General features: G+C 38.8%; 1 protein-coding gene across 1 annotated transcript in view; it reads left to right on the top strand.

Moving 5' to 3' along the window:
- The window catches only part of LOC132978266 (metabotropic glutamate receptor 4-like), a 188,734-nt gene that overhangs the window by 133,694 nt on the left and 40,706 nt on the right, over nucleotides 1-14,334 (top strand). Inside the window, exons 4-6 of the mRNA XM_061043419.1 lie at nucleotides 12,065-12,200; nucleotides 12,411-12,565; nucleotides 12,841-12,981. Of these exons, the coding sequence (XP_060899402.1) occupies nucleotides 12,065-12,200; nucleotides 12,411-12,565; nucleotides 12,841-12,981 (432 nt within the window). The remainder of the gene's footprint in view (nucleotides 1-12,064; nucleotides 12,201-12,410; nucleotides 12,566-12,840; nucleotides 12,982-14,334) is intronic.

Genomic DNA, 14,334 nt, shown 5'->3' with positions numbered 1-14,334 from the left:
AAAAAATAATAATAACTCACACACACATAATGACCACTGAAGAAACACTGACAGCTGTAACAATTTCTGAAGTATTGTCTTACAAACTGATCTAGCATGTTAGCTTACAGTTCCTAGCTTATACTACCAGAAACAAAATGAGCATATTTTGGAGTTGTTTAAAGTCACCTGGTTTATTAAAGTTCAACTTTCACCCTCTTAGCTTCATTTACCTCTCAGCCGTCTTCAGAGGTTATAGGGTTGTTTAGCTGCTTAATAATCCAACAATCACTGTCGGATACATTTTGTTTACAATTTTTTTATGCATTTCCTTTTTGCCCTGAAAACCAATTAAAAATGTATGTTATGGGGCTAGAAAACCAAAACAATAAGCTTAAAGATGCTAAAATGCTCTGGACAGCTCTGGGGAACTACCACAGACTGTATCAAATATGGACGTCGTCTCAGTGACATCATCCTAATGAGGAGTTGTGACACCCAATTAAGGCTTTCACACTTGCAGACATCTCCTGGAAAACTCCTGATATTTCCAGGAGTAGCTGTATGTGTGAACGCAAACAGCCACATTTTTCACTCTGACCTCACCTGGAGTTTCTCCTGCCAGACCCCTAGTATTTTTTCTGCAGCAAATCCGAGTGAGCTGAGAGTGAGAATGCAGCAGGATATTCTCAGGAGAATTCACTTCAAGCCAATCGGAGGGGGGCGAGACGTTTATATACTGTGACTGCTGAACAGTGCATGCTGACTCCAACTAACTTTTGGCTAGTCGTGAAATAGGCAAAATGGTGGAGACCATTTTTTTTTTTTTTAAAACAAGTTTCCACTTTCGAACTATAGAGTAGGCTTATATTTTTTGTTCGAATGTTATTACAAGCAACCCATTTATAGATATGTCTACAATTTATCTGTTAATTCTTTACAATTATTTTTACATGCAGCTTTAAGATTGTGGCCTAATGAACAGGTGTAGACCATATCAACATGTTGGTGGCGGAGAGATTGATTAATTCTGAATGCAAATGAGGTCTTATTGAGGGCGATATCAGCACTGTTTTGTTACTCCTTGATATAAATCTTAATAAACTTGGAGTTGCACCGCGGGGCCTTTTTGTCATTTTTCAGGGTATCAATGTTGCCAAAGCATGCTTGAGAATTCAGTCAATTTGGTGGCACTGAACTATGACACTATTACAGAGTCAATTAGGTAGGCTCCGGTCTAAAGCACTCCTGTTCTTAAGGTTTAGTGTGTGGAGTCAGCTCTGCCCGAGGCCTCTCCAGACTGTAGTCATAGGAAAGAGGTCAGCAAGAAGTCAATTGGTTTGATTGAAACTATACTGCCCTTGCTTTAGAGGAGAGGTGAAAAGTAAAATGGAACATTATGCACCCATGTGTTTTTTTTTTTTCTTCGTCTTGCACTTTGAAGAGGGATAGCTCTGAAAGGCTTGTGTCGATCCATCTGTTAATGGGATATCTTTTGTGATATCTCAGGAGAGGAGACTGAATGGTCGGGAGGAAGGGCTCTGCGATTAAATTATTTTTCTTTTGCTTGAATATGACATGGCAGACACACCCTTCATTCAACATTGCTCTGACTTTGAGGGATGATTCATTCAGGCACTGCCTTCTGGTGTTTCAAAACATAACAGTGATTAGCTTGATGGAGGAGATAAAAAAAACATAAGGTCACATTTTAAATGCTGACAGGTTTTGACTCCGCCAAAGAATGAGAGAAATTAGCTCTTTTTTGGTGCACAGAAATGCTGGGAAGACATTTCTGTGATGGCCTATTTTCTTTGATAATTCAGCTGACAGCACAATAGAAATGCTATTTTTTAAAGTGTTTGTTTGAAAGGCAGAGATGACAGAAGGAAGTTTTAATCAAAAAGGGATGTAACTGGCCATAGTTGTCAAAATGTCCTTTTCATCCAAATACCATCAATGGCGGCAGTGCTCCATTTTGTTGTCTGCCAAAGTACTTTTTTTGTTTTTTGACATTTCAATATGGACTTCAGACTTCAATAAAAAATACACTAAAAACATTGTGCCCAGGATGTGAACTGGCATCTCTTCAGTAACTAGTATCCATTTTTCTATACTTTGGTCTGGGACTTGAACTGGTGACCCTCCAGTTCCCAACCCAAGTCCATAAAGCAATGTGTATTGAATACTTGTTTCAGGGTCATCAACATCTAAATGTAACCCCCTGTGATACATTTTTCAGGGACTTTTTTTTTTTTCTTACATAACTTGAGTTGCACTGACATGTCATTTTTTGTTCCCAACCTCTGTGAATGCTGTTGTGTAAGAACACTTTCATGTTTATTTTGACAAAAGCAGAATTGCGAGAAGCCGTTCAACGGAGGACAAAAACACCGAAATGAAAATAAAGCGACGTTGCTGTTAGCCTTCAACAGTTTTCACACTGACATGTCAAAAGGATCAGAGCCAGATGGCCTGCCTACTTTGTTCTTCAGTAAATTAACCATTTCAGGAAGTGTTTACCACAGAGGCAATTTACTAGAACTAAGAATTCTGACATAGGCCTGTTAAAAGCAAACATGGGGCTTGTTTCATCGATCAATCTTTATTTGTATAGCACAAACTTATAACAAATGTTATCTTGAGACGCTTAACAAAAAGAGCAGGTCAAGACCATACTCTTTGTTATGTTATATATTTTATTATTATTTATTTATATTATTTTTTCAAAGACCCAACATTATGCCATCATGAGCACAGAACTAAGTGATATTGAGCAAAGTTAGTGGCAAATAAAAAATGTCCTTTAAGAGGCAGAAACCACGAGCACAACCAGAAAATTTTGAAAAAAAGTGTAAATTAAATTCAAAAGTCAAATTTCAGTCAGAAAATGTGTTGAATTGCATTTGTTCAATGCATCTGTGTTATTTTGTCATCTAGGCAAAATATGTAACACACAAATACACCAGCAAGGTGTTATAATAAAGATGCTGACAACATTTTAAAATGAACACATCCCGAACGTGTAGAAACTGAGGCTTTATTTTGAAAACCTCATAGCTTATTGTTCGAACTTTAGCCTCATGTTCACTCGATTGTCACTTATTTTCTCCTGTTGTTTTGCACTATGCAGGTAGAGTGCAGTTTGTTTTTAAAAACTGTCTGCTGCAACCAGAATAACAAAAAATATATTTGTGAGCGGTAAAACCAAAACAAACAGCTGAAAGACACAAAAATGGTGAACGGCAAAATTAAGCGGCAATCTTTGTTTGTAGTTTATTAATGTGATGTGAAAATTAGTTCAGTATGTGTAAGGGAAAAGATGCTTCACATAAAAGAAAAACTTGCCAAACTTTCTTAAACATTTAAATAACTACACTGTGAAAAAAGTAGTTTTCTTTTTTTCTTGTAATGTTAAGTAGTCAGTTTAGAAATCTTCCGACTCTGTGCCTGGCTTTGGTTGTGAACAATAAGCTCATCTCTTGTTCCTTGGCCCTTGGCTGAACTCTCCTTCAAGTTTTATTGAAAACAGTTTGTATATTTTTTTTAGATTTCCTGCCAACTAACAAACACAACTAAAAAAAAACTAAAAAAAACCTTCCAGGCATAAGGATAAAATGTGGCTGAATCTTATTGACATTTAGTTGTGTAGTTTTTTTATGGATGGTGTTTTTGAAAGTAGCTATTGCACTCTGACACAGACCATGTCATGCAAATATCTGTTAACATGTCCTGATTAACCAAAATGTTTGCACATATAGATCATAAACTCATCAGGTTGACTGAAATTATTTCAACCACTTAAAGTTCTTTTGTTATCTCTATTGTGTTTATTCCTATTTTTCAGATCCTCAAGGCCACTTGTAATTTTTTTGCAGAACATGCCACACGTCTTTGACTAAATAAAAGTGACTAATTACATTTCTTCATGACTTAGACTGCTACATGTGCTCTCACTCTGTTAAGCACAATGTTTGAAGCTTGAAATCCAACATCAACCAGCTTTGCATGCTCTGAAAAACCCATGAAACGGACATTTAAGTCAGTGTTATCTGAAGCTAATAAACAGGAAAGGACAAGATGAAGTCAAGATGACGCCTTTCACATGTTAATTATTTACTTGATTGGCTCTACACACTAAACACATAAAGAGGCGTGTGGTGAACAAATAACGAGGGAAAAGATGGACAATTAGGAAACTCAGCAGAGCAGAGAAAGTGCAAATTGTGTTTCCAGCCCTATTACAATTGTATTTCTTTAGTTTGATTGAACATGGACAAACAAAACAACAAGACATCCTGATAGAGCATGCAGTTGGAAATATGACTCGGAAACAGGTTAAAATACTTACACAGACAAGTAATGTAAACATAGTATGCACCTGGCAAGCGAGAGAATCATTTGCAAGAAGAGATCATTTCAAATCTCCTCACATATCCACAAAAACAACTTCATCGTGCAAAGCAAGCCAACAGCAACCCTAGAAGATTTATCTTTGTATTGTAAATGCAGCAGGAAGGTAAAGCATCACAGACAAAGTGAAACTCTCCAGCATCAAACAGTGTTTCTCAGGATCCCAGCTTCCTCTTTGAGCTTTGAGTACCTTGTCAGTTCAGGACTTAAACTCTTCTGTAAACTTTTGTGACTTTTCTGCACTTGGAAGCCCTATTTTTGGAAGAGGGATGGGGGGGATGGGGGGGGGGGGGAGGCAGACAGGTTACACAGAAGACAGAGAGTGGGAGCGACTGGTATCAAACCAACAACACAGCTGTTAGGTGACAGACAGTAGTCACCTTTCAGCTACCGAGGTGCCAGCTATGATGTCATAATTACTTCACAGCCATTAGGATCGCACCGTGGCGGCAGAAATACAGCGGAGGCAAGTAGAGATGAACAAGGAGAAGCTGTACTTATTGTAATGTATATTGTTCTCACATACATTGAACAACACATGAAAAAATACTCAATACTAACCAAGCCACACAAGTGGAGTTTGCTGTCAGTATTTTGTTGTTTGTCTGTCTGACTGGGCAGTATGTCAGTCTTTAATACACAAAAAACCTTCTGACTAATGTTGTTATTTAATTTCCTGGATATGAGAACATATCAATCAAGAGATTTGAATGCCTTGAGTTTTTCTTCAGTATGAACACTGGGTTTCTCCACAAGGACAAGGTATATAAAAACTTCTGACCATTTAGTTGCACCCTTGAGCCACTGACCTCAACAGTGAGTACGGGTCAAGAAAACTGACCCCATTGCTAAGCTTTAGCGGGTCACTGTAAGACAACTTGTCTTCCACTGCCAAGCAATAAAATAATTGGAGAAGGCATCCAGATCCATAACTTTCTGATGACAGCAAGGTACCGCTATCTTACTGTCTGCCTCCAGTTGAGCTCCGCCCACCAAACCTGTCATCACTGTGTACACACCCAATGGTCTATAGTTTATGTTTTATTAATAAAACCACAGTGCATCTGTTGAGTGTCATGCCCACAACTAGCTCACATATTTCATCTTATATAACCTCTGTTCACATCTAAACAGGATCCCATCCATGACCTCTGTCAAACTTATTTCTGAGAGACGTCCTCATTAATCCAGCTGAAACTGGTCATTATTGGTGATTTAGTGAGATTAGTATTCACCACCATTGACATCTGTGTCTTCTGGGGGTTTTTCTTACTCACTGATTAAGAGGTCCTTGCATAATTTATTCAAATTGGAGCACAGAGCAGGAACTCATAGTTTCAGTGGATAAAAAGAGCTGTCATTTCATATAGGACTGCTTTAAGGAAAGCCGCTCACTAACTATCAATCAGCTCACTGCTGTTTTCACAAGAAGAGGAAACTCTGCATGTTAGACATTGGCTGATTACATGAAAACTCTGGAATGTAAAAGCATTGCTTCTTTTCATGATACAGGCAGAATGAAGAAAGTGTCATGAAGATTCATTTATTACAGGAAGCGGATTCTGTACAGTACACTGAAAGTTACAGTAGGTACAAGAGAGGTGTTCGATGTTGCTCATAAAAATAACACAAGACACAAGCAGATAAATGTTTTCAATTGCAAACATTTTTTTCTTTTTGGGTGGGGGGGGGGTATTGTATGGTCTTGTTTTAGATTACCTCAGCATTTAAACAGACCTAATTGTCTACTTAAATAGTTTGCTTTTCTAAGCGACTAAAATCATTATATGGACCGTTTGAGACATTTTTCTTTGTTAAGATTCTTTGGTTTAAACAGAAAGGGTCGTGCCGCTCAGAGGAAGCCTAACTCCCAATTCTTCAGAGATCTACAGTAAAGTTGTTGCAGGAACGTGGGAGTGGAAATGTGATTGATTTGTTGAAGAACAGAAAGTAGAGCTTAGTTTTTTTTTGTTTTCATTTTCTTAAATCAAGCACTTAGGGTGGACATACTTTGTTGAGTGCAGTTCCCTCTGGAGATTACGTGGCAGCCATTGCAGACTGTATCAAAGCCTGGGCTTCTGACAATTCACAGAAACAATTCCATTCCATTTCTTATGAGCCATTCGCTCAAGTCAAAATAGGGGCAAGGTTAAAAAAATCTTTACCTGAAGATGCTCTTGTTGCCTAATCTTTGAATATTTGTCATTATTATAGAATTAGATTGTAGTTTGGTTAAACAATGAACAATGAAACAAACAAATGGAATAGAGTTATGTAGAAGTTCTGTTTGGTACCAGGATCAGGTTCAAATGGAAGAACACAAAGAGGTCTCTTAAACACAGAGTTAAGTATAATGGACAAACAGAAATGTAATCTGACACAGGGTTTCTGCAGTATCATAACCTGGTTCAAGAGCCATGACAAATATGGGAAGGACACGAGTTACAGCAAAAAAATATACAGTAAGGTTAATGTATGAAAGTAAACAATTGAAATGGTAACTGCGAACATGGAGTGTGTCCGTCAATAAAGTCAGTAGTGTGAAATGAATGTGTGGCATAATGAAGTGTTGGATGTTGTGAAGAAAAATACAACAAAGACCGAAATGTGTAATTGATGGCTGGGACGAGTCAATGTGGAATGAGAGAGAGAGAGAGAGAGAGAGAGAGAGTAGGGTGAGGATCTCATGCTATTAGCAGAGAAGCTGTCTGATCAACGTATTGACCTAAATGTGTCTGCTGATACACCAGTGAAGACAAATAAAGCTCACATTTTACATACTCTTATCTCTAATGTAGCAGGCTGTTTTCCTCTGAAGTCTTAATCAAATTTTTGTCTTATTCTCTTCATGTGACAAACATTCAAAGTGTTGTTTGTGCTCTTTACGCAGCGGCCACATACTCTGATTTTGTGGTGGAGGAATCTCATGTTCACATAATTCAGATCATAAAGAAATGCACCAGTTGGTAACTTGAAAATTGTATGGGATTGTGTTTGTCCCACACACTGTGTCTGAGTGTGTGTGATTTAATCTGGAAGGCATCTTAACACGAATAAGTTAAAAAAAAATAGAGCTGCTCGACCTCTTTGGAGATGACAGATTAGATGTCTGAGGCTGTTCTGACACTGGAGCAGCCACATGTCACTGTTGGTTTCCATTCATTTTAGAGAAAATGTTGTTTGGATCACACCAGGATAGTCCTGTTCTCTGGCACATGAGCAACCACAGAGTAATGGCATGGCATTCTCCACCCATCATTTTACGTAAACACAGCAAATGACCAATAACAGAGCCTGTTTGAGTCAACTGGACAACTGGGTCATCACACACAAATGGCTGAAGTGATGAAATGCTCACACGCATGCAGTTAAGACGCACACTTCCTGCAGCGATCTACCATCCACTAAAAGATGCTATGAAGCATCCTGACAGTTTAAGTGTGAATTTCAGGGGTACCACTCATCACTGCTGGGATCAAACGCACAAACTGCACTTCCTGCTCAAAAAGCTGTGAGAAATGTCCAAGAGGAAACTGGAAACCTAAAAAAAACAGCAAGATATGATTGTTCCTGACAGCCTGGTAAAAACATGAGAGCAGATAGTGCTGCATGCAATCATTGATCCACAACCAGACTTTTGATGTTTAGGAACAATCTACAAATCTGTGTTTCACCTCTGCACCAAGACCAAAATAAAGTGCTGTCCCAGGGCTATTTCGTCCAACAATTGACCAATCAGAGCTTTACAGGAAGGATTAAGAAAGCATTGGAGGTGTCACCATATCAGAACTTGAAACTTCAGGACGATACAAATGAAACCAAACAACATAGATATCTGTTTCGATACCACAACAACAACAAAATGAGCTCCTAGGCATTAGTGTTGTAGTACTCGAAATCGGTCTTGGTGTTCAGACCGTTTTCGGAATCAAAAGCATTTTTACTTGGTCATGTCTCAGCCTCAGACTGGGAGGTCTCCAGATTTTAAATCAATCAGTGGAAATGACCACCACTGATTGGCTATTTTTCCACGTCACTAATGTGATTAGAAGGAAAACGCCTCTTTTTAAAAGACAAAATAACTTCACTTCAAGACAAGATGATCATTTTTCATGATATTTTATGGTCTTGGTCTTGTCTCGGTCTCGAAGCACTCTGGTCACAGGTATGATTTGGCCTTGGTTAGTAGGGTCTTGACACTACTAGGCACCTTAAACTGGTTAATCAGAAATATTGTCTTTTTTCTCACTGCTTTGATTTTTAAAGTGGGGCTCGCTCTCTTCACTGTCTCTCTATGTAACTTTAGAACACCACTCTCTCTCTTTACTTGCTATTGGTTGAAAATATGACCATACATCTTATTTTTTCAAAAGCTTCACTGGTTTTTTAAACATGTGTTATTGAAAAGTATCAAAACTGTAGACAACATTAGAAAGCATGCTTTCTTAATAACTAGCTAACTAAATTCACAAAATTCACAAAACAAATGGTCAATAGAATTTATAGAGTTGAAAAGACTGCTCATGTTGGTATGAGTCAAGTTAGAGAAATAAAAACTTGTATTCCTCCTTCTGGATTTGCAGTTGTGTCAACATTAGATGCCTGAGTTTTTGCTATCATAACTCTTGTTTCTACTCAAAATGAGATTGGCACAACAGACACCAAACTTGATTCTGATTAGTAGGGCCAAAAACTGTTCCAAACAGTAACTGGTGACAATGAACATGCCAGACCAAATTAATAAAGTCAAGCTAAGTGGCCCTTCAGTCTCATAAACAGTCATACATTTTTAAAATAGAAGATGGTTTTCACTTCAGGGCACTAGCTCTGTTGGGAATATTAATCCAACAGTGGTGGTCACCCATGCTAAAACTGTAACAGCTCCTTGTACTGCAGGCAAAGCTTGTGTGTTTTCCACTGTAGTAACAAGTACAAAGTCAAAGTATTGGAAAAGTTTGAGGCTCAAAAAGCTTCCATGCAGTATATTCCAATATCAAGAAACTAGACCTTTATTATCCAGTCTGCAAATTTAGTATTTCATTTTTTAGTTTGTGGGATTGAAAAAAAAGTATCTTTATTGGAACGGTGGAACTCCTCAAGAGGGGGAAACCAGCTACAAAGCTTCAAAAACCAAACATACCTGCTGAAATCAAGGGCTTTTTAATCCAGTTTCTGCTGTTCATCTAGATGAGTATTGGTTAACATACTTAAAAAAATAGGGCACAGGATAGAGTATGTAAATAGATTTTTTGGTTAGGAAACTTGCCATCCTGCTCCTCTGCGTCAGCTTACAAAATCTGCCACATGACACATTGACATGACACAAAAAAGCAAGAAAATACATTTTGAAAAATCACTTTGGCACAAGCAGCATGCATTGATTCCTTGCATATTGCAGCCTTACATTCCCCAAACTCATCTAATCACAGCTCTAAATGCAGGACAAAAGTGCTGAGAAATATTGAAAGTCTTCACATGTCTGAGGACTAAGTCAAAAATCTGTCTGACCTTCTCAAACTTAACGAGGCTCGCTGACAGCTGTTGAGACAGTTTCATCCAACAAGAGGACTCTGTCTCAGACCTCAAAACTTTTTTATAGACAGCTTAATCGAGATTTAGAGGCCCCCCCCTTACTGAGTTGGGCACCAGGGTGGAAGACCACAGAGTGACAGGTCGTCTCTAGACCACCACTGTGTGACACAGACAGTACAATCATTTAAACATTTTCCCTGATGTATGTATTAGTCATATGTGTGAGCCTCATGCATCAGGTTGTAGTGGGTGTAGTTGGTGCATAAATACATGAATTTTAATTTTTCAATAACTCCTGTTAGTTTCCCTCCTGTGTGTCATTTCATCTGCTTGCTCTTTGGAGAACACCTTGTCAGACTAAACAGTTAACCTTGCTTGTGACATATTAAACAAACACAGACTTAATTTCGGAATGAGTCTTTCCCAAAGTTAATCTGCCCTGACGCTAAACTGGCCTCCATTACAACAATGATAGAACAAGGATGTATGCGTTTTGGATTCAGTGTGCAGACCGTAAAAAGAGCTTCCTCTGCTGTGTCCTCCTCGCTGTCCTGAGAGCTGCAGGATGCTCAAAAACAAATCCTCCTGACAAACATGCCGCATTGGGGCACTCTCAAACGCAACCAAGAAATCCTGTTGAAGAAGCCTCACAGCTCGGACTTCATACAACACATCACCAAACCATGTGTGTGTTTTATCAGGCGCTCAGACTGTTAGTCCTTTTGAGTGTGTCTTGAGGATCTATGCTGGGATTCAATCCTGCAGCACAGGAGGATGCATCTGTTGGGATGTGTAATTTAATGTACCATATGACCGCACAGGAATGTTTGTATGATTGGCCAGCAGCAAAAATTGAGGCAGATTTAATATTTTTCACAAAACAACCGCTGCGGGTTCCCCACTAAATGCCCCACGCCGCTAAATGCTCGGTCAGAATGATGTGATTGGACAGAGCTGTGAGACCCTGAGATACTGAATATTTTTCTATTTTCGTAGGAGTATTTCATTTATTGATTGTTGTCAGGATGCTGAGAGCATTTTCAGGTACAATAACCAAATATTACCAAAGAACTACCTTACTGAACTTTGATGTCACATCCAGCAAGAACATCGGAGCAAATAGAAAGAAGGAAATATACAGCTTAAAAAAAGTCCACTTCCTATACAGCACTTACCTATAACAGCAAATTTGAAATTTTAGAAATACGGAATACATTTAACCCAATAGAAATACATTTACATCATTCAACATGGAAATAATTAGGACTCTTTACATTCATTGATGAGTTCGATCATCTGTCTGACAACAGAGTCCCCCAAAGCACATGGGGATGTTTAAAAAAAAGTTGCCCACTTCGATTGTTGTTTCTCAAGGCTTAAAGTGTCCTGCAATAGTGTCATGGTCTTCCCATCTTATTCTCATCTTTACCTATTGTGCAATTTGGGTTATGGGCAATATATTTTGATTGTGGTTTACACTGGTGTGTGCTCCTCCTCTTTGCATCTGGATAATTGTTTCTATTGTTTTTTCTTGATTCTACTGACGATGCAGCTAAGTGTGTGAAGCACACTGGCGGGAGACAAATTTCTCCAAAAGAACAATTAAGCGTTTCACATCCCATCCCATCCCATCGTATCATATCGTATTGTATCGTATTCATTATTTAACAATGCTTGGAGGACTGTAGCCTCCGTACATGAGGCACAACCTAACCTCAAAGCCATCAGCACCCCCATGAGTACCTTAAAATGAAAGTCTCTGCATATCAACATACATACTACGACACCTTTGTTTAAGTCAGAACAAACACATATACAGTAGATATAAGGAAAGGGCCGTACCTCAGATAAGTCTAATAAACATCAAGCCTGTCTTTCTTTAAACAGCAGACAAATAACTTTCTTCTAAATGGCTTTATAAAACCACATTTCATCATCTTAGTGTCACGTTGGTTTGCACTCCCTGTTAACCTGATGAAGAGGTAATTACCTCAAGCATGATTGTTTGTTGTGCCTAATTATATTTAGCTTTGGTTCACAGAACAATTATGTTAAGTCTTATTCTGATGTTTTAATTACCTGCAAGCTCTTTCGTTTCTCTAATTTATCACACTAACATCTATAAACTCTGTGTTTTTAGGGGGCGTGTGCATCTCCCAGTCCGTCAAGATTCCCAGGGAGCCGAAGCAGGGAGAGTTTGACAAGATCATCCGGCGGCTCAGAGAAAACCCAAACGCACGAGTCGTCATACTTTTTGCGAACGAGGACGACATCAGGTAAGACGTGGTGGAAGACACATGATGACACCCCTGTAAAGTTTAGAGAAACTGTCTGTGTTTACATCCCTCTGTGCTGTTTTCTACAGTCATTTCAGCCCAACTCTGCCAGACCACTCAGTAATGAATTTCAAAAAAACAGAAAACAAAGAGGAGCTTGTAGGGATGCTGACCTTATCCGTGGCAACATCTGTTTCCTCACCTTTGCAGGCGGCTGCTGCATTCAGCTAAAAAGGCGAACCAGACAGGTCATTTTATCTGGGTGGGCTCGGACAGCTGGGGCTCTAAGATCTCTCCGGTTGTGCACCAGGAGGAGATGGCAGAGGGAGCAGTCACCATCCTGCCCAAGCGACAGTCCATCAGAGGTAGAGAGAAAAGTCCTTTTTCATAACACTGTGTGCATATTTCAGAGATGTATGTTTTAATGTGAAGCCGGGCTAGATTTATTGTTTTATAGATGTTTATCATGCATCATTTTCACTTAAAAAGCCTGAAACTGAAAATTCAGGGTGGAAAAAAGCAAACCAGGTAATTCTAATCATAATGTATAACAGATAGAGATAAGGCTCTCAGACTGATCCAACACGCTTCACACTGATACTGACTGTGCCAATGACTCAGAATCCATTGATCTGTCTAGGATTTGATCGCTACTTCATCAGCAGAACTCTGGAGAACAACAGACGGAATATCTGGTTTGCTGAGTTCTGGGAGAACAACTTCAACTGCAAACTCAGCCGTCATGCCGTGAAGAAAGGGTCCGGGCTCAAAAAGTGCACAAGTAAGAGATCCTCCTGTCGGGGCAAAAAAAAAATATATATCATGTACCTTTTCTTTTGTGTTCTAACTTGAAATGAACTTTGAAAAAGTTCTTCTGATGGTGACACATTTGGCTCACAGTGAAAGTGCTTTTTGACAGCATTGCCCACATATAAAAGTGGAACACCTTACACATTCAGTATTCAAACTCACAGTTTATCTCGCTTTAGTGCTGCATCGTATTTCTGCTGAGTCGTGTGTGTTTACTCACATGGCTATAACAAGTGAACGGCTTAGCAGGGCTGCATGGTTAAAGCTTCAGGCTCCGTGCCATACGCTAACAGCTGTGGAGAGCACAATCCGTCTTGAGGCAGAAACACATTGCTCATTTTATTAAGATTTACACACCAATTAAGAGGAACAACATGTATTTAAAAGACAAGGGTTATCCGAGGGGTTTTCTCCCCTTTAATAATTCATGTTCTGTTAAGATACTTAGCAAAAGTCTACAGAAATCACTTCATGTTTTCTGCACTCAATGTAACAGATGTTTAATTCTCAGAAACTGCAGAATGGAAGACCATGGTAACGAGGATGACAATAACTATAATTTAAGTGTCATGATGTGAGAGATGTGCTTATTATACCAGTTGCATAATTATATACATGGTGTATAGTTATACACAGGTTACAGATGGGGTCACTCCAGATCTGTTTGACGGAGTATTGCAGCCTTGCAGGCAATCTTCTTTATCAGTGCAGCATATGTTAAAATATAATCAAAGTTGGTTGAAACAACAAGTTGATGACGCATATCAAAGATTAAAAATACATTTATCTGAGAAAAACAATAACAGCAGTTTAAGAATACAGTTTTCACATGCAGGGAAAATGGCCTTGGTATATTGATGCAGAGCAATTAACAAAGAAATAACATTCTATAGAAAACATTGAAAGTATGGTTTATCAAACTATATAAGTAAATAGCCAATAAAATATTACAAATATTAAAAGAAAAATATAACTAAGATGAACAATATGCCATCATCATTGTTCATCTTAAAGGTCACAGATTATGCAAAATACACTTCACCAAGTTTTTCTAACACTAATATGTGTCCCTAATCTGTCCCTCTCTGTCTTTTGCCTGCTCCACTTTTCAGAAAATGTGGGTGATGTCACAAAGGGCAATAACCCCTCCCCCAGGTGGGTGACACTCCCACAGCTAGGTGTTTGTTCTGCCCTCTGAATTTGCCTTCTCATCATTAACAATAGGGCATGGAGAGAGAAAGCCTAAGCCACCCAAACCTTTCCAGAGGGTCAGCTTATTTGTATTTAGAGCTACAGACACAGAAACAGCCTGTTCTGAGCAGGG

Source organism: Labrus mixtus, chromosome 7 (assembly GCF_963584025.1).
Source record: "Labrus mixtus chromosome 7, fLabMix1.1, whole genome shotgun sequence".
In the NCBI taxonomy this organism is placed as follows: Eukaryota; Metazoa; Chordata; class Actinopteri; order Labriformes; family Labridae; genus Labrus; species Labrus mixtus.
Note: the sequence above shows the minus strand (reverse complement) of the source record. Positions and strands in the feature narration are given on the sequence as shown.